This window comes from Syngnathus floridae, chromosome 15 (assembly GCF_059516105.1).
Source record: "Syngnathus floridae isolate MCC-2025c chromosome 15, RoL_Sflo_1.0, whole genome shotgun sequence".
NCBI lineage: Eukaryota > Metazoa > Chordata > Actinopteri > Syngnathiformes > Syngnathidae > Syngnathus > Syngnathus floridae.
Window position 1 is genome coordinate 1,079,638 of NC_142427.1, and position 27,747 is coordinate 1,107,384.

The window sequence follows — 27,747 nt, forward strand, 5'->3', positions numbered from 1 at the left end:
TTTCGCCTGGACCAACATTCACACGTACAACGCAACGCGGCTATACTTCTGCTATTACAAACGTAAATCTCCTTAAACACAACGAGTGTTACTTACCGTGTACGCTCTAGGCAAAATTGGATGTGATGCAATTCCAAATCTATCTGAAACGGCAGTTAAAAGTAGAGTTACATCAAGTTTTCTTTTTTAATCAACACAATCATTTACAACCGTTGACCAGAAAGAATCGTCGAAATTCGACGTCCCCCACAAACGCCACGCTCACTCGCTTTTCAGGGCAACAAAAGTACTTCTTTTTAAAAACGATGAGTTGTACTTACCGTGTACGCTCTGGACGGTCCAGTTGCAAGCAGAAAATAAAAATATTTCTCTTGTTAGTCGTATGTTACCATCCGCTGTGTCTTTGTCAACATCGCCGCCATTTTCCTACTTCCTGCTGCGAGCCACGCCCACGGATTTAAATTTGGGCGGAAGCTCTTTCCATTGGCGTCGTTTTCGCGTATAGCAAATGCGATTGTTTGGGAAGGGGGCACGGTTAGGGTTAGGGTTAGGGTTAGGTATTTTGAGTTTTACTCGCTAAACCTTCCCCAAAGGGTCCGCCGACCCTGTCGGTTAGATAGAAGGCAACGGAAGGCACGGGCCTACGCATGTCTCACCAGTAAACCCCGCCGTACCAGGTCACATAAAATCTGGATTGGGTACGAAGGACGGCGAAGTGAGACTGCACTTCTGCCAGAACCTCCCCCGAGTAGCTGAGGCGCCACCCAGGTCTTCGGCCAGCAAGATGGAAAAAATGAGAGAAGAAGAAAAAAATGAGAGAAGAAAAAAAAGCAACCTAAAGTCCTACCCTTGGATTACATTATGTCTATTCACTTTGAATCATTGTTTACCTCATATCTTGTTTTTATATTCAACCAACCGCTTTCTTAGAAGTTAGGGGTTAGGGTCCGCTAAAGAGTTCCTCCCCCGAAGGAGAGGAGCAAAGGCACAGTCCTCCTATCCTTACCTGCCACCCATAACCGGCTCCAAAGTATCCTACCCATTGCGGACACGCCAGCCATGTTGGCCCGGACGACGTTGGGGTTGAGAAAGATATTTCTTTTACCTTGAACTTGTGTTTGTGCTTATTGTATGTTTGATTTTGACTGTACTTACCCGATCTGGTCACCTCTGAGGAAAAAAAACCTAATTTAAAGTCCTACCCTTGGATTACCTTTGTCTATTCCCTTTGAACTATTTTTGAACTAATATTTCGTTTTTATATTCAACCAACCATTTTCTTTAGAGGTTAAGGTTAGGGATTAGGGGTTAGGGGTTAGGTTTAGGGATTAGGAGTTAGGTTTAGGGATTAGGGGTTAGTTTCCTCTTTTTAGGGATTAGGGGTTAGGTTTAGGGTTAGGTTTAGGGATTAGGTTTAGGGATCAGGGGTTAGATCTAGGGATTAAGGGTTAGGTTTAGGGATTAGGGGTTAGGTTTAGGGATTAGGGGTTAGGACTAGGTCTATAAGGTTTACTCGCTACACATTCCCCAAAGGGTCCGCCGACCCAGCCGGCCAGACAGAAGGCCGCGGAGGGCACAGGCCGACGCGTGTCCCCCTCAACAAACCCCGCCGCACCGGAGTCGCACAAACTCCGGAACGAAGGACAGCGAAGCGAGACCGCACCTCAACCAGAACCCCCCCCGGAGCAGCCGAGGCGCCCCCCCCCGGGGACTCCAGCCAGCAAGACAAAAAAACAGCGAGACACGAGAGAAGAAAGTCCCACCCCTGGACCACATCACGTCTACCAACCTTGCAGCATTCTTGACCCAATATCTTGTTTCTATACTCAACCAACCACTTTCTTCAAAAGGGGTCCCATTAAGTCGTCCTTATTGTCCTGGGTAATTTGAACGTCATAATTTTGTAGACACGTCATCAGTAGTGGACCTTGGGGTCACAGAGTGTTTCGGCCATTATCACCAGACACCCTCGCCCAAGGGAGGCCCCGCCGGGGTCGATCAAGCCCCGGAGTGTGTCTACATCCTCAATCGAAATCTCAGTAATTGTCTAGTCAACTGTCCAGCTTTACCGCAGACAGCATAAATCAATTGGTCAGTCTGTTAGTCCTTTTGTTGTGCTGATTTGTTCAACCGTTAAACATATGTACAAAACCTTTGTATTCCTTTGTATGGCATGCCCCAAGTCTGGTAAAACATAGTTTAGGGCTAACCTGGTATAGTTTTGCTTCGCCCGCTCCCGCATATCTTATCTCAATAAAGTCTAGCATAGCGTAGTCCAGCATAGCCTAGTCTTGACGATTAAACAAGTTTCACCCGTTACTCTCAAAGAATCGGAAGAATCTTCCATATTAACCGGAAGCCAAATTCTTCCCCAATGCCCCTCCCCCGAGTCACAGTCCTACCGCCGAGCACCTCCTCCCAAGAGCCTCAGCGAAGCAACTGACAGCTCTCGTCATAAAATCACGTTCCCACATCTAACTGATAAGCACTAAAAAAATATATCGGCAAACCCTATTGGTACTGTTTAATTGGGTTAGTCGTGCAACATTTAAATGTAAATTGAATTCACAATCTAAATCCAATCACATATTCAGGAATACATTCATCTACATAAATCGCGATTCCCCTAAGTCCCGCCCCCCGGAAACACTCAAACTCCTGTCAATCACTCTAGCGGCTGTTTTTTCTGTAAACCCCCTATCTTCCAAACCCTCACATCGCCCCAATCAACTATCAATATGAAACAAAATTCTCCTAAAACCCCTGGTATTATTAAAGTGTATAACCCGATTCCCTTCATTCGTAAAAGTAATTTATAACATTAATACGATCGTATATTCGTAACCAAATCCCCGTAAGCGTATCGTAGCTAATGTTTTGAGCGTTAGCTGTGTTTCCTTTATTGATATCCGGTCCCATTCATCCGGCAATTTAATATTTTCTCTTTTCGTTCTCTTTTAGCTTAGCATACTCCCGCACATCCTATACCAATAAATTCCAGCATAGCGTAGTAACGCATAACGTAGCTTTAGCAATTAAAAAGAATCGGAAGAATCTTCCACCTTACCTGGAAAGAAGGTCTTCCCCAGTACCCCTCTCCTGAGTCACAGCGCTACCGCCGAACGCCATCCCCCCACGAGCCTCAGCGAATTAACTGACGGCTCTCGTCATCCCATCACGTTCCCACCTCTATCAGACAAGCCCTAAAACATTCGGTAAACCCTATTGGTACCGTTTAATTGGGTTAGTCATGAAACATTTAAATGTAAATTGAATTCATCCTCTAAATCGAATCATATATTTAGAAATACATTCCTCTAACTAAATTGCCATCCCCCTAAGTCCCGCCCCCCGGAAACACTCGTAAACTCCTGTCAATCACTCTGGCGGCTCTTTTTTCCGTAATCACCCTATCTTACAAAACCTCACAACGCCCAAATAAACGATCAATATGCAATAAAATTTTCCTAAATCCCCTGGTATTATTAAAGTGTGTAATCCGATCCCCTTCATTCGTAGAATTAATTTATAACATTACTACGATCGTATATTCGTAACAAAATCCCCGTAAACGTATCGTAGCTAATGTTATGAGCGTTAGCTGTGTTTCCTTTATTGATATCCGGTCCCATTCATCCGGCAATTTAATATTTTCTCTTTTCGTTCTCTTTTAGCTTAGCATACTCTCACATATCCTATGCCAATAAAGGCTAGCATAGCGTAGTACCGTATAATTTAGCTTTAGCGATTAAAAAGGGTTCACCTGTTTTTCTCAAAAAGAATCGGAAGAATCTTCCACAGTACCTGGAAAGAAGGACTTCCCCAGTGCCACTCTCCTGAGTCACAGCGCCACCGCCGAAAGCCAACCCTTCCTTTCTCTTTTCTTTTCTCTCCCACGAGCCTCAGCGAAGCAACTGACGGCTCTCGTCATCCAATCACGTTCCCACATCTAACTGATAAGCACTAAGACATTCGGTAAATCCTATTGGTACCATTTAATTAAGTTAGTCGTGAAACATTTAAGTGTAAATTGAATTCATCATCTAAATCAAATTATATATTTAGAAATACATTCATCTACGTAAATCGCGATCCCCCTAGGTCCCGCCCCCCGGAAGTACTCCTACGCTCCTGTCAATTACTCTGCCGGCTCTTTTTTTCTAATCCCCCTATTTTCCCAAACCTCCCCTCGTCCAAATAAATAATTCACATGGAATAAAATTCTCCTCCACCCCCTGGTATCATTAAAGTGTGTTACCCGATTCCATTAATTCGTAGAATACGATCGTATATTCGTAACGAAATCACTATAAGCGTATCGTGGCTAATGTTATGAGCATTAGCGATGCGGAAGTACCCATAAGCCCCAGCAAAGCCCAATGGCGTCTCCCCTAGCCACTAATAGTACCGAAGCCGTTCCATAATTCATAAGAATTAAATAAATTGTAATTCCACCGCTTGCCACCGTTCCTTTATTTATACCCGGTCCCATTGATCCACCAATTTAATAGCGATCATTGAAATAGTTACCTATTTGGGGCGATATCGTCCTGCGCGTACTGCAGCTAACAAGCATTAGCAACCCCGAAGTACCCATAAGCCTTTGCGAAAAGTCATGGCGGCCCCCTTAATACAATATTATTATTAAACTTGCCCCTCGCAATCACCATAATAAAATCCATTTAGATCAGTATTGTTTACTTGCACCACCCGGTCCCCTCCGTCCGTAAAAAAACACACTCACTCACCTTAATCCGACTTTGCATTCGGAGTCAGTAGCCCCGTATACAACGTAGCTAGTCAATATTAGCCAAACCGGAAGTTTCACACTCCCCATTGCGTCATGGCAACCCTCCGTCAACCATTCTGCAAATCAAAGTATCCGTTAGAACAAACCAGATTAAAATCACGTCTAGAGTTGAAAAACCTTTCCATACCACTTAATAGTGTTTTCCAACGTATTCATTTCTGAATTTAAAGGGTATCATTAATCCCCTAATATTTGCGTCTAGCCGAGCCCTATTCGTACCACCGCGATTTAGTGTGCCAAGGGCGCCCTCAAGCGTCCCATCACGTACTATGTTTTCCTTTTATGTGTTTGAAGAGAAATCCTTCTTTTTTTTTATATTTTTTTCTTTTTCTTTTAAAGTTTGCTTAAAATCCAAAATATAATTCGATTATAGTTCCCCCTTTTTTTTGTTTTGCAATTTAATTAAATTTAATCGTAAATTTTTAGATTTGGTAGGATTAAAATTCATTCTGGAATCTCATTGCATTTAGGATCAAAATAAGGTTCAGTTTAGACTAATTTTGTTGAAATTTGGTACAATTTCCTAATTAATTTAGAGTTAAGGGTTAGGGTCAGAGGTCAAGGGTAGAATTAGGGTTTGGGTTAGGTTTCCTTTCTGAATCTGAATTTATGTAAGTTTTGTGAATTGATTAAGTGTTAGGATTTAATGTTAGAGTAGAGTCCAAATAAGAATGAAGATTAGAATTTGGTGTCCGAGTTGGGCACTTTATCTATGTTGTCAGGAAAACCAGCCAACCAGAGTTAGACTCTTTGACTAAATGGAAAGTGTCAGGAGCCCCCGGATGTGACGTACAATGTCATACCTCTGTCAGGGCTAAGTTCCTCATTCACCTTCAGTCCCGGTCCAAACTCCTTTCAGCCGTCTCCCAACACATAAACCTCCCCCACAAGAACTTAAACCCAGGAACAATTATGATATTTTCCCTAATTTCTATATATCGTTTTGGGAGGGCATTCCCTTTAAATTTTCTTAAACGTGTAAACTCTAACCCTAGAATTTCCATTTTAACCCAGATATTCAAGTGTTTTCCGTTTCCGTTGTTGTTAAATTGAGTCCCAGTGGATATTTAGTTTTCAGCCGCTTGACCCATCTCATTTCCGCGTTTTCCCTATCCCTTTGTGTCCAGCCCGCACAGTTTTCCAAAATCCGTATTCTCAAGTTACGTAACCCGTGCAGGCGGAAATGGCGTACTACATGAGTGTTACGCTTCTGGTTATGTGTGATGCTATAGCGGTGCGAATGCAGTCTGCTTCTGACATCATTTCGAGTCTGTCCCACATACATAACTCCACACAACCGACAGCTCATACAGTAGACCGCATTCCGCGTAGACAAGGCCTTACCCGTCTGTGTGAAGAAATGTTCTTTCTTCTGAGAGTCTGTTATCACTCCTATTGATCTCCTGGCTGCACGAGAGGATCCACTTTTCATTTTAGTGCTAACCAACAAATCTTTTAAATTTGGATTCCTTTTGAAGGCTGAAACCACCTTATGTTTCGCCTTCAGGTCAGTCAGCGCCGACGCTTCCAAATTCTGTTTAATTTTTCTGTGAACATTGACTGTGTAAGAGTTGTAAGTCGAAATTAGAGGAAGTACCATCTTTTTAACCCCCTGAGTGTCCCCTCTTCTTCCTTTTTTCCTTGTCTGTAGCTTAATCGTGCGAAGAAATGACCGAGAATAACCTCGTTGTTGTAATGACCTGAACAAGACTTTGGTCGCTTCTTCCCTATCTTCTGTGCGAGTGCAAATCCTCCCGAATCTCAAGAGTTGTGAATAAACCAAACCCCCAAACGTGTGTCTAGGGTGAAAACTCTTTTTGTGTAGTAGCGCATGAGTATCTGTGGATTTAAAAAATACTCTGACATCAAGTACCCCTGTTGTATGAAATTCCGGTCCCTTATATGTAGTTGTGTCAAGAAAATTTATTTCCCTCTCGCTAATCTGTGCCGTCAGCTTAATTGAAGGTTGGTGGCCATTTACGGTTTTAAGAAACACGTCAAATTCTTCCCTAGAATCTCCCCAAATTCCCCAAATATCATCTAAGAACCTCAGGTAAGCTATAGGTTTCTTAGAGCACTGTGTCAAGGCGTTCTCCTCCCATTCAGCCATATAGATATTGGCATAGGCTGGAGAGAAACGTTTCCCCATTGCTGTCCCCTTGACCTGTAAAAAATACTCATTGTCAAATTGAAAATCATTCTTAGTCAGATTGAGTTCCAGCAATGCCAAAATGTGTTCATCCGGGCGGCCCACAATCGGATTACGTGCCAAAACATTGCGTACCGCCTCTAAACCCTTAGCAGTTTCAATATTAGTATACAAGTTTTCAACATCCATGGAAAACAACCAACAGGTCTGTGGCAAGGTCAAGGTCCGTACTTTTGAAACAAAATCATTAGTATCTTTGATGTAACTCGGATGTAGAATTGACAAGGGATTCAAGTAATAATCTACTAGCTCAGCCGAGCCGTAGGATTCGCTACTACAATCTGATACGATGGGACGTCCTGGCGGCATTTCATAGGGCCAGGGCCACGATGCCGGGTCTTTATGAATCTTGGGTATGAGATAAAAGTATCTCGGACGTGACGGGGACGCTCCTGTTAAATACAAGAATTGTTTTTTAGTAATGTGGTGCTCTTTTCTCATTTGATCTAATATTGTGTGGACTAACTTTTCTGTATCCGGATAAATCGGTTTTTGGATCGAATGGTAATACTCCGTATTGCGAAGTTGTCGATGAGCCTCTCTCACGTAATTTTTCCGGTTCATAATGACCACCGCTGACCCTTTATCTGCTGGCTTAATAATCAATTCCTCTGCCGAACTTAATTCGTCCAGGGCTCTTCTTTCGCCCTCTGTCAAATTTGGCATCTCTCTTGGGACTTCCACTTGTTTTAGGACCGCTCTGTCTTTGTGTATTAATACTTTCATCTCCCTAGGTACTTCATCATCCTTGGGCTCCCACATTGAAGCCGACTGGAATTTGGGTGGTGCTGCCGTCGTTGAAGTTCCAAAATAAGAGTCTAGTTTTAACCTTCTATGGTACTGTCGCACATGGGCCTTGGTGATCTTTCTCTGATCCGTCATCATGGTTGCGGTGGGGACGAATGTAAGCCCCTTCCCCAGAAGCTCCCTATGATCTTTCGTCAAACTAAAGGAGGTCGACAGGTTGACCACTGGATCAGTCAGGGTTATCTCCTTGAGTGGGGGGAGGCTTCTTGGCATAAAAAAGGTTTTCCACAAGGTCCACATCTCTTCAGCCGTGTCCGTTGTCCAATGGATGTTGTCCGGTCCTGTGGTAAACAGTCTTGATGGTAAGCGTTGAATCGAATGGCCCGTTTCCTCTATTATATCATTCAGTTCCCTAAGGTTGGCTTGGATCTCCAAAGGAAGTGATTGGGAATAATTAATTTTAGGAATGAATATTTTAGCATAAGGAAAAGTGGCCTTAGCTGCTCCCAGCAATCTGGCTATCTCCTTGGATATGAATATTGGGATGACCCTACCTCTATTGTTAAGGCCAAAGGATAAAATGACCCCTAGCACGTTGGGAGAGGTCGCAGTTCTGTTTCTGAGTAGGTGAATCCCATGGCTGATTTTAGCTCCCGGATAACAGTCCACTTGTACTTCACGGTCTTCGATTTTCGGCAATTTGGCTAAGTTTGAATCACCTACAATCAACCATCTTCTCTGGGGAAACAAAAACCAATTTGCCCTCTTATTCCCTTCATGTTCGTGTCTGGTGTACATCGATTGTGGTTCGGTTTGTGTGTCACGTGACTGGAAGGATGTTGTTTCCAGTAATTTCGGTCGTGGTGTCTCACTTCTCCTACTTGGTGTTTCTGACGCGTTAGGACCAGTAGGTTCCTGGTATTTCCTCATTATTCCCTCAATGCGCTTCATTACAGTCTCTGTCGTCGGTTCGTGGAAAGCTGTCGAGTTCTCCTCTTGAGTCGGTGAAGGTAAGTCCTCCATCTGCTCGTCAAGGTAAGTCGTTTGGGGCGCCCTCCCTTCCTCCATGTGTTGGGCATCCCTCTGTTCCCCTGAGTGGTGGGTGAGCTTCCTACTCCTCTTTTTCTTTTTCTTCATCTTCTTAACTTCACCTTGTTGAGTGTGGTGGGTGAGTGTCTTACTTCTCTTTCTCTTTTTCTTAATCTTCTTAATCTTCTTAACTTCACCTTGTTGAGTGTCTTTTTTTAGGTAACTTGGTTCAACTGCGGAGCTGGACTTCTCAGGTGCCCTCTTCCTGGGCCTCCTTACCCGGCGTCTCATCCGCCTCCTCCCAGGCAGCAATGGGAGAGGTCCTGTCATTCCCAGCGATTCCAGCACTTTCACTGTTGCTGACCCCACTTGCGGGTTGACCACCCGGTAGCGTCTGAGGACCCAACGTTGGGCAACTTGCCACGCTCTTGATCCATCCACCAAAGGAAGGGAGCCTATTCTCTTTCTCAGGGATTGCTCCCCTTGTTCATAGTGCTCCTGTAAAATCTGAGAAGCGGACTCACCCCAGGTACGTGCAATATCGGTCAAACGCTTGGCTGTGTCCGGCTTAGGTTGACTGGGGGTCACTGCTTTCTCAAGTCGGTCCTGTAGACGACTCAGGTGTTGAGTTGTAGTTGTTGTACCTCTCTGTTCACACCGATTCCATGTGTTCCACTGAAACTTGTAGAGGCTAAAGATGGCTCTAACCAGGCTCCCAAACTCGTCTCTCTGCGTCATTTTTATCCTAGCCAATAACAAGAAAGTGAGAATTAGAGAAATCTAAAAGAGAGGGACCATGGATAGGCACTGGGAAATGGAACCATTTCAACCAAAACCCTGGGGTTTCTGACCCCACACATGGTCCTCTCCCTCTCCGACCCTTGACAGAAGGGGAGGAGGGACGGGAGGGAGAAGCTGTTTACCAAGAAAGTAAGAGTTAGAGAAAATTTAAGAAAAGAGAGATACCACGGAAAGGCAATGGGAAATGCGAGCATCTCAACCAAAGCCCGCAAAGCATGCGACCCGATAATTTGGCTTAAGGTAATACTGGGATGTCCGAAGGGCACTGGCTGGTTACGTATTTTGAGTTTTACTCGCTAAACCTTCCCCAAAGGGTCCGCCGACCCTGTCGGTTAGATAGAAGGCAACGGAAGGCACGGGCCTACGCATGTCTCACCAGTAAACCTCGCCGTACCAGGTCACATAAAATCTGGATTGGGTACGAAGGACGGCGAAGTGAGACTGCACTTCTGCCAGAACCTCCCCCGAGTAGCTGAGGCGCCACCCAGGTCTTCGGCCAGCAAGATGGAAAAAATGAGAGAAGAAGAAAAAAATGAGAGAAGAAAAAAAAGCAACCTAAAGTCCTACCCTTGGATTACATTATGTCTATTCACTTTGAATCATTGTTTACCTCATATCTTGTTTTTATATTCAACCAACCGCTTTCTTAGAAGTTAGGGGTTAGGGTCCGCTAAAGAGTTCCTCCCCCGAAGGAGAGGAGCAAAGGCACAGTCCTCCTATCCTTACCTGCCACCCATAACCGGCTCCAAAGTATCCTACCCATTGCGGACACGCCAGCCATGTTGGCCCGGACGACGTTGGGGTTGAGAAAGATATTTCTTTTACCTTGAACTTGTGTTTGTGCTTATTGTATGTTTGATTTTGACTGTACTTACCCGATCTGGTCACCTCTGAGGAAAAAAAACCTAATTTAAAGTCCTACCCTTGGATTACCTTTGTCTATTCCCTTTGAACTATTTTTGAACTAATATTTCGTTTTTATATTCAACCAACCATTTTCTTTAGAGGTTAAGGTTAGGGATTAGGGGTTAGGGGTTAGGTTTAGGGATTAGGAGTTAGGTTTAGGGATTAGGGGTTAGTTTCCTCTTTTTAGGGATTAGGGGTTAGGTTTAGGGTTAGGTTTAGGGATTAGGTTTAGGGATCAGGGGTTAGATCTAGGGATTAAGGGTTAGGTTTAGGGATTAGGGGTTAGGGTTAGGGTTAGGGTTAGGGTTAGGGGTTAGGGTTAGGGTTAGGGTTAGGGTTAGGGTTAGGTATTTTGAGTTTTACTCGCTAAACCTTCCCCAAAGGGTCCGCCGACCCTGTCGGTTAGATAGAAGGCAACGGAAGGCACGGGCCTACGCATGTCTCACCAGTAAACCTCGCCGTACCAGGTCACATAAAATCTGGATTGGGTACGAAGGACGGCGAAGTGAGACTGCACTTCTGCCAGAACCTCCCCCGAGTAGCTGAGGCGCCACCCAGGTCTTCGGCCAGCAAGATGGAAAAAATGAGAGGAGAAGAAAAAAATGAGAGAAGAAAAAAAAGGAACCTAAAGTCCTACCCTTGGATTACATTATGTCTATTCACTTTGAATCACTGTTTACCTCATATCTTGTTTTTATATTCAACCAACCGCTTTCTTAGAAGTTAGGGGTGAGGGTCCGCTAAAGAGTTCCTCCCCCGAAGGAGAGGAGCAAAGGCACAGTCCTCCTATCCTTACCTGCCACCCATAACCAGCTCCAAAGTATCCTACCCATTGCGGACACGCCAGCCATGTTGGCCCGGACGACTTTGGGCTTGAGAAAGATATTTCTTTTACCTTGAACTTGTGTTTGTGCTTATTGTATGTTTGATTTTGACTGTACTTACCCGATCTGGTCACCTCTGAGGAAAAAAAACCTAATTTAAAGTCCTACCCTTGGATTACCTTTGTCTAATCCCTTTGAACTATTTTTGAACTAATATTTCGTTTTTATATTCAACCAACCATTTTCTTTAGAGGTTAGGGTTAGGGGTTAGGGTTAGGATTAGGGTTAGGGGTTAGGGTTAGGGTTAGGGGTTAGGGTTAGGGTTAGGGTTAGGGTTAAGAAGGGAGTTCCTCCCCCGAAGGAGAGGAGCAAAGCCACGGTCCTACCATCCACGCCCACGTCCCACAACCAGCCCCAGAGCACACTGTACGTCGTGGCTGCGCCAGCCATGCTGGTCAGGCCTAATTGGGCTTAATAAACATGTACTTGCTTTGTAGTTGTTGTTTGTTTTTGTGTTTGTACTTTGCCTATCCGGTCGCCTTTGTTATATATGTAATAAATGAGTCTCGACTTGGCATGATAGATTGACAGCTGCATTTGCGGTCAAATTAGTCGTACCTCGCACTTAATTCATCGACTCCCCTATCTGGGTGGAGCGAGAGCATCTTGCTCTGTGCGGCATCCATGCGCTCTCCTATCTGGGTAGAGCGTGGGTAAATTATAATTTTGCGTCTAATTGTTTTCCTATCGGCGCTAGTTTGCGCTCCCTTTTATTTCCTCCGTGTGGCCATTGACAACGTTTCGGCATCTTTTGTGCCTTCCTCAGGTCTGGCACACGGGAATTGCAGCTAAATTTAGTTTTATTGCATGTGGAGCTGTTTCCTCCTTCATGGCCGCATCGAGACTGAGTTTCCTGCTTTGAGCGGTCCTTATATAGTTTTATGTCAGCAATTTGCGTTTCGTTCCGGATAATTTCCCATCTACTTATTTTAGCTTATTAACTTGTTGTTTTCGCTCTTGTGCATTTTTGTTTCTTTTCTTGCAGGTACCGATTGGGCGTGAATATGTGATCTCGGCATAGGTAAGTATAACTGTGTTTCCTTTTTTCAGGTTTGTACCAGGTAAGTATTGTTTTTTGATATTGTAAATATTTACATCCAACCACTTTTTAGTTTATGTTCAATTTTGTGTTTATGTTTCCTTTTTTCAGGTTTGTATCAGGTAAGTATTGTTTTTTGATAGTGTAAATATTTACTTCCAACCACTTTTTAGTTTATATTCAATTTTGTGTTTGTGTTCAAATTTTTGACTTCTTAATTTCCAATTTTTGACTTACAGGTTGAAATTTTTTTCATATTGGGAGTCAGGGAGGGATTTGGATTAGGGTTAGGGTTAGGGTTGGGGTTAGGGTTAGGGTTTGGGTTAGGGTTAGGGTTGGGGTTAGGGTTTGGGGTTAGTTTCGGCATCTTTTGTGCCTTCCTCAGGTCTGGCACACGGGAATTGCTGCTAAATTTAGTTTTATTGCATGTGGAGCTGTTTCCTCCTTCATGGCCGCATCGAGACTGAGTTTCCTGCTTTGAGCGGTCCTTATATAGTTTTATGTCAGCAATTTGCGTTTCGTTCCGGATAATTTCCCATCTACTTATTTTAGCTTATTAACTTGTTGTTTTCGCTCTTGTGCATTTTTGTTTCTTTTCTTGCAGGTACCGATTGGGCGTGATATTATATATATATATTATAATTTACCCACGCTCTACCCAGATAGGAGAGCGCATGGATGCCGCACAGAGCAAGATGCTCTCGCTCCACCCAGATAGGGGAGTCGATGAATTAAGTGCGAGGTACGACTAATTTGACCGCAAATGCAGCTGTCAATCTATCATGCCAAGTCGAGACTCATTTATTACATATATAACAAAGGCGACCGGATAGGCAAAGTACAAACACATAAAACAAACAACAACTACAAAGCAAGTACATGTTTATTAAGCCCAATTAGGCCTGACCAGCATGGCTGGCGCAGCCACGACGTACAGTGTGCTCTGGGGCTGGTTGTGGGACATGGGCGTGGTTGGTAGGACCGTGCCTTTGCTCCTCTCCTTCGGGGGAGGAACTCCCTTCTTAATCCTAACTCGCCTGTGCCACCTCCACTGCCCCCCCACGTTTCCAGTTTCCATTCAGCTTCTGCTGCGTCTGTGCGCTGTCCCCTAAACCGATCCTACCCTAACCCTAACCCTAACCTAACCCCAAACCCTAACCCTAACCCCAACCCTAACCCTAACCCAAACCCTAACCCCAACCCTAACCCTAACCCTAATCCAAATCCCTCCCTGACTCCCAATATGAAAAAAATTTCAACCTGTAAGTCAAAAATTGGAAATTAAGAAGTCAAAAATTTGAACACAAACACAAAATTGAATATAAACTAAAAAGTGGTTGGAAGTAAATATTTACACTATCAAAAAACAATACTTACCTGATACAAACCTGAAAAAAGGAAACATAAACACAAAATTGAACATAAACTAAAAAGTGGTTGGATGTAAATATTTACAATATCAAAAAACAATACTTACCTGGTACAAACCTGAAAAAAGGAAACACAGTTATACTTACCTATGCCGAGATCACATATTCACGCCCAATCGGTACCTGCAAGAAAAGAAACAAAAATGCACAAGAGCGAAAACAACAAGTTAATAAGCTAAAATAAGTAGATGGGAAATTATCCGGAACGAAACGCAAATTGCTGACATAAAACTATATAAGGACCGCTCAAAGCAGGAAACTCAGTCTCGATGCGGCCATGAAGGAGGAAACAGCTCCACATGCAATAAAACTAAATTTAGCTGCAATTCCCGTGTGCCAGACCTGAGGAAGGCACAAAAGATGCCGAAACGTTGTCAATGGCCACACGGAGGAAATAAAAGGGAGCGCAAACTAGCGCCGATAGGAAAACAATTAGACGCAAAATTATAATTTACCCACGCTCTACCCAGATAGGAGAGCGCATGGATGCCGCACAGAGCAAGATGCTCTCGCTCCACCCAGATAGGGGAGTCGATGAATTAAGTGCGAGGTACGACTAATTTGACCGCAAATGCAGCTGTCAATCTATCATGCCAAGTCGAGACTCATTTATTACATATATAACAAAGGCGACCGGATAGGCAAAGTACAAACACAAAAACAAACAACAACTACAAAGCAAGTACATGTTTATTAAGCCCAATTAGGCCTGACCAGCATGGCTGGCGCAGCCACGACGTACAGTGTGCTCTGGGGCTGGTTGTGGGACGTGGGCGTGGATGGTAGGACCGTGGCTTTGCTCCTCTCCTTCGGGGGAGGAACTCCCTTCTTAACCCTAACCCTAACCCTAACCCTAACCCCTAACCCTAACCCTAACCCCTAACCCTAATCCTAACCCTAACCCCTAACCCTAACCTCTAAAGAAAATGGTTGGTTGAATATAAAAACGAAATATTAGTTCAAAAATAGTTCAAAGGGATTAGACAAAGGTAATCCAAGGGTAGGACTTTAAATTAGGTTTTTTTTCCTCAGAGGTGACCAGATCGGGTAAGTACAGTCAAAATCAAACATACAATAAGCACAAACACAAGTTCAAGGTAAAAGAAATATCTTTCTCAAGCCCAAAGTCGTCCGGGCCAACATGGCTGGCGTGTCCGCAATGGGTAGGATACTTTGGAGCTGGTTATGGGTGGCAGGTAAGGATAGGAGGACTGTGCCTTTGCTCCTCTCCTTCGGGGGAGGAACTCTTTAGCGGACCCTCACCCCTAACTTCTAAGAAAGCGGTTGGTTGAATATAAAAACAAGATATGAGGTAAACAGTGATTCAAAGTGAATAGACATAATGTAATCCAAGGGTAGGACTTTAGGTTCCTTTTTTTTCTTCTCTCATTTTTTTCTTCTCCTCTCATTTTTTCCATCTTGCTGGCCGAAGACCTGGGTGGCGCCTCAGCTACTCGGGGGAGGTTCTGGCAGAAGTGCAGTCTCACTTCGCCGTCCTTCGTACCCAATCCAGATTTTATGTGACCTGGTACGGCGAGGTTTACTGGTGAGACATGCGTAGGCCCGTGCCTTCCGTTGCCTTCTATCTAACCGACAGGGTCGGCGGACCCTTTGGGGAAGGTTTAGCGAGTAAAACTCAAAATACCTAACCCTAACCCTAACCCTAACCCTAACCCTAACCCCTAACCCTAACCCTAACCCTAACCCTAACCCCTAATCCCTAAACCTAACCCTTAATCCCTAGATCTAACCCCTGATCCCTAAACCTAATCCCTAAACCTAACCCTAAACCTAACCCCTAATCCCTAAAAAGAGGAAACTAACCCCTAATCCCTAAACCTAACTCCTAATCCCTAAACCTAACCCCTAACCCCTAATCCCTAACCTTAACCTCTAAAGAAAATGGTTGGTTGAATATAAAAACGAAATATTAGTTCAAAAATAGTTCAAAGGGAATAGACAAAGGTAATCCAAGGGTAGGACTTTAAATTAGGTTTTTTTTCCTCAGAGGTGACCAGATCGGGTAAGTACAGTCAAAATCAAACATACAATAAGCACAAACACAAGTTCAAGGTAAAAGAAATATCTTTCTCAACCCCAACGTCGTCCGGGCCAACATGGCTGGCGTGTCCGCAATGGGTAGGATACTTTGGAGCCGGTTATGGGTGGCAGGTAAGGATAGGAGGACTGTGCCTTTGCTCCTCTCCTTCGGGGGAGGAACTCTTTAGCGGACCCTAACCCCTAACTTCTAAGAAAGCGGTTGGTTGAATATAAAAACAAGATATGAGGTAAACAATGATTCAAAGTGAATAGACATAATGTAATCCAAGGGTAGGACTTTAGGTTGCTTTTTTTTCTTCTCTCATTTTTTTCTTCTTCTCTCATTTTTTCCATCTTGCTGGCCGAAGACCTGGGTGGCGCCTCAGCTACTCGGGGGAGGTTCTGGCAGAAGTGCAGTCTCACTTCGCCGTCCTTCGTACCCAATCCAGATTTTATGTGACCTGGTACGGCGAGGTTTACTGGTGAGACATGCGTAGGCCCGTGCCTTCCGTTGCCTTCTATCTAACCGACAGGGTCGGCGGACCCTTTGGGGAAGGTTTAGCGAGTAAAACTCAAAATACGTAACCAGCCAGTGCCCTTCGGACATCCCAGTATTACCTTAAGCCAAATTATCGGGTCGCATGCTTTGCGGGCTTTGGTTGAGATGCTCGCATTTCCCATTGCCTTTCCGTGGTATCTCTCTTTTCTTAAATTTTCTCTAACTCTTACTTTCTTGGTAAACAGCTTCTCCCTCCCGTCCCTCCTCCCCTTCTGTCAAGGGTCGGAGAGGGAGAGGACCATGTGTGGGGTCAGAAACCCCAGGGTTTTGGTTGAAATGGTTCCATTTCCCAGTGCCTATCCATGGTCCCTCTCTTTTAGATTTCTCTAATTCTCACTTTCTTGTTATTGGCTAGGATAAAAATGACGCAGAGAGACGAGTTTGGGAGCCTGGTTAGAGCCATCTTTAGCCTCTACAAGTTTCAGTGGAACACATGGAATCGGTGTGAACAGAGAGGTACAACAACTACAACTCAACACCTGAGTCGTCTACAGGACCGACTTGAGAAAGCAGTGACCCCCAGTCAACCTAAGCCGGACACAGCCAAGCGTTTGACCGATATTGCACGTACCTGGGGTGAGTCCGCTTCTCAGATTTTACAGGAGCACTATGAACAAGGGGAGCAATCCCTGAGAAAGAGAATAGGCTCCCTTCCTTTGGTGGATGGATCAAGAGCGTGGCAAGTTGCCCAACGTTGGGTCCTCAGACGCTACCGGGTGGTCAACCCGCAAGTGGGGTCAGCAACAGTGAAAGTGCTGGAATCGCTGGGAATGACAGGACCTCTCCCATTGCTGCCTGGGAGGAGGCGGATGAGACGCCGGGTAAGGAGGCCCAGGAAGAGGGCACCTGAGAAGTCCAGCTCCGCAGTTGAACCAAGTTACCTAAAAAAAGACACTCAACAAGGTGAAGTTAAGAAGATTAAGAAGATTAAGAAAAAGAGAAAGAGAAGTAAGACACTCACCCACCACACTCAACAAGGTGAAGTTAAGAAGATGAAGAAAAAGAAAAAGAGGAGTAGGAAGCTCACCCACCACTCAGGGGAACAGAGGGATGCCCAACACATGGAGGAAGGGAGGGCGCCCCAAACGACTTACCTTGACGAGCAGATGGAGGACTTACCTTCACCGACTCAAGAGGAGAACTCGACAGCTTTCCACGAACCGACGACAGAGACTGTAATGAAGCGCATTGAGGGAATAATGAGGAAATACCAGGAACCTACTGGTCCTAACGCGTCAGAAACACCAAGTAGGAGAAGTGAGACACCACGACCGAAATTACTGGAAACAACATCCTTCCAGTCACGTGACACACAAACCGAACCACAATCGATGTACACCAGACACGAACATGAAGGGAATAAGAGGGCAAATTGGTTTTTGTTTCCCCAGAGAAGATGGTTGATTGTAGGTGATTCAAACTTAGCCAAATTGCCGAAAATCGAAGACCGTGAAGTACAAGTGGACTGTTATCCGGGAGCTAAAATCAGCCATGGGATTCACCTACTCAGAAACAGAACTGCGACCTCTCCCAACGTGCTAGGGGTCATTTTATCCTTTGGCCTTAACAATAGAGGTAGGGTCATCCCAATATTCATATCCAAGGAGATAGCCAGATTGCTGGGAGCAGCTAAGGCCACTTTTCCTTATGCTAAAATATTCATTCCTAAAATTAATTATTCCCAATCACTTCCTTTGGAGATCCAAGCCAACCTTAGGGAACTGAATGATATAATAGAGGAAACGGGCCATTCGATTCAACGCTTACCATCAAGACTGTTTACCACAGGACCGGACAACATCCATTGGACAACGGACACGGCTGAAGAGATGTGGACCTTGTGGAAAACCTTTTTTATGCCAAGAAGCCTCCCCCCACTCAAGGAGATAACCCTGACTGATCCAGTGGTCAACCTGTCGACCTCCTTTAGTTTGACGAAAGATCATAGGGAGCTTCTGGGGAAGGGGCTTACATTCGTCCCCACCGCAACCATGATGACGGATCAGAGAAAGATCACCAAGGCCCATGTGCGACAGTACCATAGAAGGTTAAAACTAGACTCTTATTTTGGAACTTCAACGACGGCAGCACCACCCAAATTCCAGTCGGCTTCAATGTGGGAGCCCAAGGATGATGAAGTACCTAGGGAGATGAAAGTATTAATACACAAAGACAGAGCGGTCCTAAAACAAGTGGAAGTCCCAAGAGAGATGCCAAATTTGACAGAGGGCGAAAGAAGAGCCCTGGACGAATTAAGTTCGGCAGAGGAATTGATTATTAAGCCAGCAGATAAAGGGTCAGCGGTGGTCATTATGAACCGGAAAAATTACGTGAGAGAGGCTCATCGACAACTTCGCAATACGGAGTATTACCATTCGATCCAAAAACCGATTTATCCGGATACAGAAAAGTTAGTCCACACAATATTAGATCAAATGAGAAAAGAGCACCACATTACTAAAAAACAATTCTTGTATTTAACAGGAGCGTCCCCGTCACGTCCGAGATACTTTTATCTCATACCCAAGATTCATAAAGACCCGGCATCGTGGCCCTGGCCCTATGAAATGCCGCCAGGACGTCCCATCGTATCAGATTGTAGTAGCGAATCCTACGGCTCGGCTGAGCTAGTAGATTATTACTTGAATCCCTTGTCAATTCTACATCCGAGTTACATCAAAGATACTAATGATTTTGTTTCAAAAGTACGGACCTTGACCTTGCCACAGACCTGTTGGTTGTTTTCCATGGATGTTGAAAACTTGTATACTAATATTGAAACTGCTAAGGGTTTAGAGGCGGTACGCAATGTTTTGGCACGTAATCCGATTGTGGGCCGCCCGGATGAACACATTTTGGCATTGCTGGAACTCAATCTGACTAAGAATGATTTTCAATTTGACAATGAGTATTTTTTACAGGTCAAGGGGACAGCAATGGGGAAACGTTTCTCTCCAGCCTATGCCAATATCTATATGGCTGAATGGGAGGAGAACGCCTTGACACAGTGCTCTAAGAAACCTATAGCTTACCTGAGGTTCTTAGATGATATTTGGGGAATTTGGGGAGATTCTAGGGAAGAATTTGACGTGTTTCTTAAAACCGTAAATGGCCACCACCCTTCAATTAAGCTGACGGCACAGATTAGCGAGAGGGAAATAAATTTTCTTGACACAACTACATATAACTACATATTGTGTGTCTTTGGCATGTGGAGAAATTGACAATAAAGCTGACTTTGACTTTGACTTTGATAAGGGACCGGAATTTCATACAACAGGGGTACTTGATGTCAGAGTATTTTTTAAATCCACAGATACTCATGCGCTACTACACCAAAAGAGTTTTCACCCTAGACACACGTTTGGGGGTTTGGTTTATTCACAACTCTTGAGATTCGGGAGGATTTGCACTCGCACAGAAGATAGGGAAGAAGCGACCAAAGTCTTGTTCAGGTCATTACAACAACGAGGTTATTCTCGGTCATTTCTTCGCACGATTAAGCTACAGACAAGGAAAAAAGGAAGAAGAGGGGACACTCAGGGGGTTAAAAAGATGGTACTTCCTCTAATTTCGACTTACAACTCTTACACAGTCAATGTTCACAGAAAAATTAAACAGAATTTGGAAGCGTCGGCGCTGACTGACCTGAAGGCGAAACATAAGGTGGTTTCAGCCTTCAAAAGGAATCCAAATTTAAAAGATTTGTTGGTTAGCACTAAAATGAAAAGTGGGTCCTCTCGTGCAGCCAGGAGATCAATAGGAGTGATAACAGACTCTCAGAAGAAAGAACATTTCTTCACACAGACGGGTAAGGCCTTGTCTACGCGGAATGCGGTCTACTGTATGAGCTGTCGGTTGTGTGGAGTTATGTATGTGGGACAGACTCGAAATGATGTCAGAAGCAGACTGCATTCGCACCGCTATAGCATCACACATAACCAGAAGCGTAACACTCATGTAGTACGCCATTTCCGCCTGCACGGGTTACGTAACTTGAGAATACGGATTTTGGAAAACTGTGCGGGCTGGACACAAAGGGATAGGGAAAACGCGGAAATGAGATGGGTCAAGCGGCTGAAAACTAAATATCCACTGGGACTCAATTTAACAACAACGGAAACGGAAAACACTTGAATATCTGGGTTAAAATGGAAATTCTAGGGTTAGAGTTTACACGTTTAAGAAAATTTAAAGGGAATGCCCTCCCAAAACGATATATAGAAATTAGGGAAAATATCATAATTGTTCCTGGGTTTAAGTTCTTGTGGGGGAGGTTTATGTGTTGGGAGACGGCTGAAAGGAGTTTGGACCGGGACTGAAGGTGAATGAGGAACTTAGCCCTGACAGAGGTATGACATTGTACGTCACATCCGGGGGCTCCTGACACTTTCCATTTAGTCAAAGAGTCTAACTCTGGTTGGCTGGTTTTCCTGACAACATAGATAAAGTGCCCAACTCGGACACCAAATTCTAATCTTCATTCTTATTTGGACTCTACTCTAACATTAAATCCTAACACTTAATCCATTCACAAAACTTACATAAATTCAGATTCAGAAAGGAAACCTAACCCAAACCCTAATTCTACCCTTGACCTCTGACCCTAACCCTTAACTCTAAATTAATTAGGAAATTGTACCAAATTTCAACAAAATTAGTCTAAACTGAACCTTATTTTGATCCTAAATGCAATGAGATTCCAGAATGAATTTTAATCCTACCAAATCTAAAAATTTACGATTAAATTTAATTAAATTGCAAAACAAAAAAAAGGGGGAACTATAATCGAATTATATTTTGGATTTTAAGCAAACTTTAAAAGAAAAAGAAAAAAATATAAAAAAAAGAAGGATTTCTCTTCAAACACATAAAAGGAAAACATAGTACGTGATGGGACGCTTGAGGGCGCCCTTGGCACACTAAATCGCGGTGGTACGAATAGGGCTCGGCTAGACGCAAATATTAGGGGATTAATGATACCCTTTAAATTCAGAAATGAATACGTTGGAAAACACTATTAAGTGGTATGGAAAGGTTTTTCAACTCTAGACGTGATTTTAATCTGGTTTGTTCTAACGGATACTTTGATTTGCAGAATGGTTGACGGAGGGTTGCCATGACGCAATGGGGAGTGTGAAACTTCCGGTTTGGCTAATATTGACTAGCTACGTTGTATACGGGGCTACTGACTCCGAATGCAAAGTCGGATTAAGGTGAGTGAGTGTGTTTTTTTACGGACGGAGGGGACCGGGTGGTGCAAGTAAACAATACTGATCTAAATGGATTTTATTATGGTGATTGCGAGGGGCAAGTTTAATAATAATATTGTATTAAGGGGGCCGCCATGACTTTTCGCAAAGGCTTATGGGTACTTCGGGGTTGCTAATGCTTGTTAGCTGCAGTACGCGCAGGACGATATCGCCCCAAATAGGTAACTATTTCAATGATCGCTATTAAATTGGTGGATCAATGGGACCGGGTATAAATAAAGGAACGGTGGCAAGCGGTGGAATTACAATTTATTTAATTCTTATGAATTATGGAACGGCTTCGGTACTATTAGTGGCTAGGGGAGACGCCATTGGGCTTTGCTGGGGCTTATGGGTACTTCCGCATCGCTAATGCTCATAACATTAGCCACGATACGCTTATAGTGATTTCGTTACGAATATACGATCGTATTCTACGAATTAATGGAATCGGGTAACACACTTTAATGATACCAGGGGGTGGAGGAGAATTTTATTCCATGTGAATTATTTATTTGGACGAGGGGAGGTTTGGGAAAATAGGGGGATTAGAAAAAAAGAGCCGGCAGAGTAATTGACAGGAGCGTAGGAGTACTTCCGGGGGGCGGGACCTAGGGGGATCGCGATTTACGTAGATGAATGTATTTCTAAATATATAATTTGATTTAGATGATGAATTCAATTTACACTTAAATGTTTCACGACTAACTTAATTAAATGGTACCAATAGGATTTACCGAATGTCTTAGTGCTTATCAGTTAGATGTGGGAACGTGATTGGATGACGAGAGCCGTCAGTTGCTTCGCTGAGGCTCGTGGGAGAGAAAAGAAAAGAGAAAGGAAGGGTTGGCTTTCGGCGGTGGCGCTGTGACTCAGGAGAGTGGCACTGGGGAAGTCCTTCTTTCCAGGTACTGTGGAAGATTCTTCCGATTCTTTTTGAGAAAAACAGGTGAACCCTTTTTAATCGCTAAAGCTAAATTATACGGTACTACGCTATGCTAGCCTTTATTGGCATAGGATATGTGAGAGTATGCTAAGCTAAAAGAGAACGAAAAGAGAAAATATTAAATTGCCGGATGAATGGGACCGGATATCAATAAAGGAAACACAGCTAACGCTCATAACATTAGCTACGATACGTTTACGGGGATTTTGTTACGAATATACGATCGTAGTAATGTTATAAATTAATTCTACGAATGAAGGGGATCGGATTACACACTTTAATAATACCAGGGGATTTAGGAAAATTTTATTGCATATTGATCGTTTATTTGGGCGTTGTGAGGTTTTGTAAGATAGGGTGATTACGGAAAAAAGAGCCGCCAGAGTGATTGACAGGAGTTTACGAGTGTTTCCGGGGGGCGGGACTTAGGGGGATGGCAATTTAGTTAGAGGAATGTATTTCTAAATATATGATTCGATTTAGAGGATGAATTCAATTTACATTTAAATGTTTCATGACTAACCCAATTAAACGGTACCAATAGGGTTTACCGAATGTTTTAGGGCTTGTCTGATAGAGGTGGGAACGTGATGGGATGACGAGAGCCGTCAGTTAATTCGCTGAGGCTCGTGGGGGGATGGCGTTCGGCGGTAGCGCTGTGACTCAGGAGAGGGGTACTGGGGAAGACCTTCTTTCCAGGTAAGGTAGAAGATTCTTCCGATTCTTTTTAATTGCTAAAGCTACGTTATGCGGTACTACGCTATGCTGGAATTTATTGGTATAGGATGTGCGGGAGTATGCTAAGCTAAAAGAGAACGAAAAGAGAAAATATTAAATTGCCGGATGAATGGGACCGGATATCAATAAAGGAAACACAGCTAACGCTCAAAACATTAGCTACGATACGCTTACGGGGATTTGGTTACGAATATACGATCGTATTAATGTTATAAATTACTTTTACGAATGAAGGGAATCGGGTTATACACTTTAATAATACCAGGGGTTTTAGGAGAATTTTGTTTCATATTGATCGTTGATTGGGGCGATGTGAGGGTTTGGAAGATAGGGGGTTTACAGAAAAAACAGCCGCTAGAGTGATTGACAGGAGTTTGAGTGTTTCCGGGGGGCGGGACTTAGGGGAATCGCGATTTATGTAGATGAATGTATTCCTGAATATGTGATTGGATTTAGATTGTGAATTCAATTTACATTTAAATGTTGCACGACTAACCCAATTAAACAGTACCAATAGGGTTTGCCGATATATTTTTTTAGTGCTTATCAGTTAGATGTGGGAACGTGATTTTATGACGAGAGCTGTCAGTTGCTTCGCTGAGGCTCTTGGGAGGAGGTGCTCGGCGGTAGGACTGTGACTCGGGGGAGGGGCATTGGGGAAGAATTTGGCTTCCGGTTAATATGGAAGATTCTTCCGATTCTTTGAGAGTAACAGGTGAAACTTGTTTAATCGTCAAGACTAGGCTATGCTGGACTACGCTATGCTAGACTTTATTGAGATAAGATATGCGGGAGCGGGCGAAGCAAAACTATACCAGGTTAGCCCTAAACTATGTTTTACCAGACTTGGGGCATGCCATACAAAGGAATACAAAGGTTTTGTACATATGTTTAACGGTTGAACAAATCAGCACAACAAAAGGACTAACAGACTGACCTTTATGCTGTCTGCGGTAAAGCTGGACAGTTGACTAGACAATTACTGAGATTTCGATTGAGGATGTAGACACACTCCGGGGCTTGATCGACCCCGGCGGGGCCTCCCTTGGGCGAGGGTGTCTGGTGATAATGGCCGAAACACTCTGTGACCCCAAGGTCCACTACTGATGACGTGTCTACAAAATTATGACGTTCAAATTACCCAGGACAATAAGGGCGACTTAATGGGACCCCTTTTGAAGAAAGTGGTTGGTTGAGTATAGAAACAAGATATTGGGTCAAGAATGCTGCAAGGTTGGTAGACGTGATGTGGTCCAGGGGTGGGACTTTCTTCTCTCGTGTCTCGCTGTTTTTTTGTCTTGCTGGCTGGAGTCCCCGGGGGGGGCGCCTCGGCTGCTCCGGGGGGGGGTTCTGGTTGAGGTGCGGTCTCGCTTCGCTGTCCTTCGTTCCGGAGTTTGTGCGACTCCGGTGCGGCGGGGTTTGTTGAGGGGGACACGCGTCGGCCTGTGCCCTCCGCGGCCTTCTGTCTGGCCGGCTGGGTCGGCGGACCCTTTGGGGAATGTGTAGCGAGTAAACCTTATAGACCTAGTCCTAACCCCTAATGCCTAAACCTAACCCCTAATCCCTAAACCTAACCCTTAATCCCTAGATCTAACCCCTGATCCCTAAACCTAATCCCTAAACCTAACCCTAAACCTAACCCCTAATCCCTAAAAAGAGGAAACTAACCCCTAATCCCTAAACCTAACTCCTAATCCCTAAACCTAACCCCTAACCCCTAATCCCTAACCTTAACCTCTAAAGAAAATGGTTGGTTGAATATAAAAACGAAATATTAGTTCAAAAATAGTTCAAAGGGAATAGACAAAGGTAATCCAAGGGTAGGACTTTAAATTAGGTTTTTTTTCCTCAGAGGTGACCAGATCGGGTAAGTACAGTCAAAATCAAACATACAATAAGCACAAACACAAGTTCAAGGTAAAAGAAATATCTTTCTCAACCCCAACGTCGTCCGGGCCAACATGGCTGGCGTGTCCGCAATGGGTAGGATACTTTGGAGCCGGTTATGGGTGGCAGGTAAGGATAGGAGGACTGTGCCTTTGCTCCTCTCCTTCGGGGGAGGAACTCTTTAGCGGACCCTAACCCCTAACTGCTAAGAAAGCGGTTGGTTGAATATAAAAACAAGATATGAGGTAAACAATGATTCAAAGTGAATAGACATAATGTAATCCAAGGGTAGGACTTTAGGTTGCTTTTTTTTCTTCTCTCATTTTTTTCTTCTCTCATTTTTTCCATCTTGCTGGCCGAAGACCTGGGTGGCGCCTCAGCTACTCGGGGGAGGTTCTGGCAGAAGTGCAGTCTCACTTCGCCGTCCTTCGTACCCAATCCAGATTTTATGTGACCTGGTACGGCGAGGTTTACTGGTGAGACATGCGTAGGCCCGTGCCTTCCGTTGCCTTCTATCTAACCGACAGGGTCGGCGGACCCTTTGGGGAAGGTTTAGCGAGTAAAACTCAAAATACCTAACCCTAACCCTAACCCTAACCGTGCCCCCTTCCCAAACAATCGGATTTGCTATACGCGAAAACGACGCCAATGGAAAGAGCTTCCGCCCAAATTTAAATCCGTGGGCGTGGCTCGCAGCAGGAAGTAGGAAAATGGCGGCGATGTTGACAAAGACACAGCGGATGGTAACATACGACTAACAAGAGAAATATTTTTATTTTCTGCTTGCAACTGGACCGTCCAGAGCGTACACGGTAAGTACAACTCATCGTTTTTAAAAAGAAGTACTTTTGTTGCCCTGAAAAGCGAGTGAGCGTGGCGTTTGTGGGGGACGTCGAATTTCGACGATTCTTTCTGGTCAACGGTTGTAAATGATTGTGTTGATTAAAAAAGAAAACTTGATGTAACTCTACTTTTAACTGCCGTTTCAGATAGATTTGGAATTGCATCACATCCAATTTTGCCTAGAGCGTACACGGTAAGTAACACTCGTTGTGTTTAAGGAGATTTACGTTTGTAATAGCAGAAGTATAGCCGCGTTGCGTTGTACGTGTGAATGTTGGTCCAGGCGAAATGTTAATGTTTAATTTCATTCCTTTAGGTTCCACGGTGTTTGTTGGCTGCAAGTTTTCCACTGCAAGAAGAGGCTCGTATCATTGACCAGGAGCGAGCTACAATGGTGAGTAGCCATAACATTTATGTTAAACACTTCCTATTTCATGTCTAACAGTACTTGATTTAACAAATAACCATAAATAAATACAGTGTGGGCACTGAAGTTAACATATGTGATTATACTGCCTAATCTGTCACCGAGTAGATTGTTGCAAAGTAATATAAGATCCAAAGTTGTAATTCAGAATAGTTTTCAAAAGAAGGCCATTAGAATTATATACAAGTCTGATTACCCTGAACAAGCTATTAATTAAATCACAAATTCTTCAATTCAAAGATTTGGTAGATTATCAGACAAATAATGTCTAACAGTAATTGATTTAACACATCACGATAAGTAGATTGAGTGTGGGCACTCTCAAGTTAACATATATGATTATACTGCCTAATCTGTTACAGAGTATGTTGTTGCCAAGTAATGTAGAATAGATCCAAAGTAGTAATCCAGAATAGTTTTGAAGAGGCCATTAGAATAATAAACAAATCTGATTACCTTGAACATAATAACAAGCTAAGTGTTTAATATGTCCTATGAAGTCAAAATTGGGCACCATCATGTGGTGAAATTTGGAATTGCATCACATCCAATTTTGCCTGGGAACAAACAGATTAAATAAATCTTAGTTTTGAATAAGCCACTCCTTCTCAAACAAGTAAACTCTGCCCATTTCGCGCAGTAGATGTTCTGTTAATATCTAGTATTTATACAAAGTCATAATTTAAATTGCTTTCAACCTTCATTCATCGGTTCAACCAACATTACTCGCTCTTATTACCAACTTGTATTGATTTAACTAAGCGTTTAATACTTCCTATCAGGTCTCAAGGCAAGATTTGGCAAAATACAATTTCAGCAAATCCAATTTTGCCAGGGAACAAAAATAGATTAAATAAACTAAATAAGTCTTCTTCCCATTAAATAAATCAGAAAAGTCTGTCTTGTAACCAGTCCTCTTCAAACAAGTAAAGTCTGCCCATTTTGTGCCGTAGATTTTGTGTCTATGCCTAGTATTTAAACAAAATCATAATTTAAACGACTTCTTTCCTTCATTCACTTTGGAAATTTGGAATTGCAGCAAATCGAATTTTGCCAGGGAACAAAAATAGATCAATTAAACTAAATAAGTCTTCTTCCCATTAAATAAATTAAAAAAGTCTGTCTTGTAACCAGTCCTTTTCAAACAAGTAAAGTCTGCCCATTTTGTGCCGTCGATTTTGTGTTAATGCCTAGTATTTA

At 43.6% G+C, this 27,747-nt stretch overlaps 2 protein-coding genes and 2 long non-coding RNA genes across 9 annotated transcripts in view; 3 read left to right on the forward strand and 1 right to left on the reverse strand.

Moving 5' to 3' along the window:
• Positions 1-27,747, forward strand: part of LOC148385842 (uncharacterized) — a 41,537-nt gene that overhangs the window by 1,534 nt on the left and 12,256 nt on the right. The gene's annotated exons all lie outside the window — the stretch shown is intronic.
• Positions 102-10,789, reverse strand: LOC148385843 (uncharacterized). Of its 6 annotated transcripts, none has more exons than XM_088398691.1 (4): positions 7,486-10,789; positions 4,749-7,411; positions 3,068-3,963; positions 310-770 (listed from the first exon to the last, which is right to left on the reverse strand). In XM_088398691.1, exon 2 carries the CDS (start codon positions 7,326-7,328, stop codon positions 5,829-5,831), a length of 1,500 nt encoding a protein of 499 aa, XP_088254817.1. In that variant the 5' UTR covers positions 7,329-7,411; positions 7,486-10,789; the 3' UTR covers positions 310-770; positions 3,068-3,963; positions 4,749-5,828. The 6 variants fall into 6 exon arrangements, with proteins under 6 accessions (XP_088254820.1, XP_088254819.1, XP_088254818.1 ...); XM_088398689.1 differs by having other exon boundaries at positions 315-770; positions 3,068-4,866; positions 4,938-7,411; XM_088398694.1 differs by lacking the exons at positions 310-770; positions 3,068-3,963 and adding an exon at positions 102-143.
• LOC148385844 (uncharacterized) lies at positions 15,561-19,811 on the forward strand. The gene is made up of 2 exons (XM_088398729.1): positions 15,561-18,864; positions 18,939-19,811. The coding sequence occupies exon 2, from the start codon at positions 19,022-19,024 to the stop codon at positions 19,676-19,678; it is 657 nt and encodes a 218-aa protein (XP_088254855.1). The 5' UTR covers positions 15,561-18,864; positions 18,939-19,021; the 3' UTR covers positions 19,679-19,811.
• LOC148385845 (uncharacterized) lies at positions 21,015-26,134 on the forward strand. The gene is made up of 3 exons (XR_015863066.1): positions 21,015-21,481; positions 21,553-23,351; positions 25,640-26,134. It is a non-coding gene; the product is annotated as an uncharacterized LOC148385845 (long non-coding RNA).

What these genes read in the sequence shown, in the direction of transcription:
- LOC148385844 (XM_088398729.1), top strand. Translation starts at nt 19,022, where the DNA reads ATGCCGCCAGGACGTCCCATCGTATCAGATTGTAGTAGCGAATCCTAC.
- LOC148385843 (XM_088398694.1), bottom strand. Translation starts at nt 7,328, where the DNA reads ATGCCGCCAGGACGTCCCATCGTATCAGATTGTAGTAGCGAATCCTAC.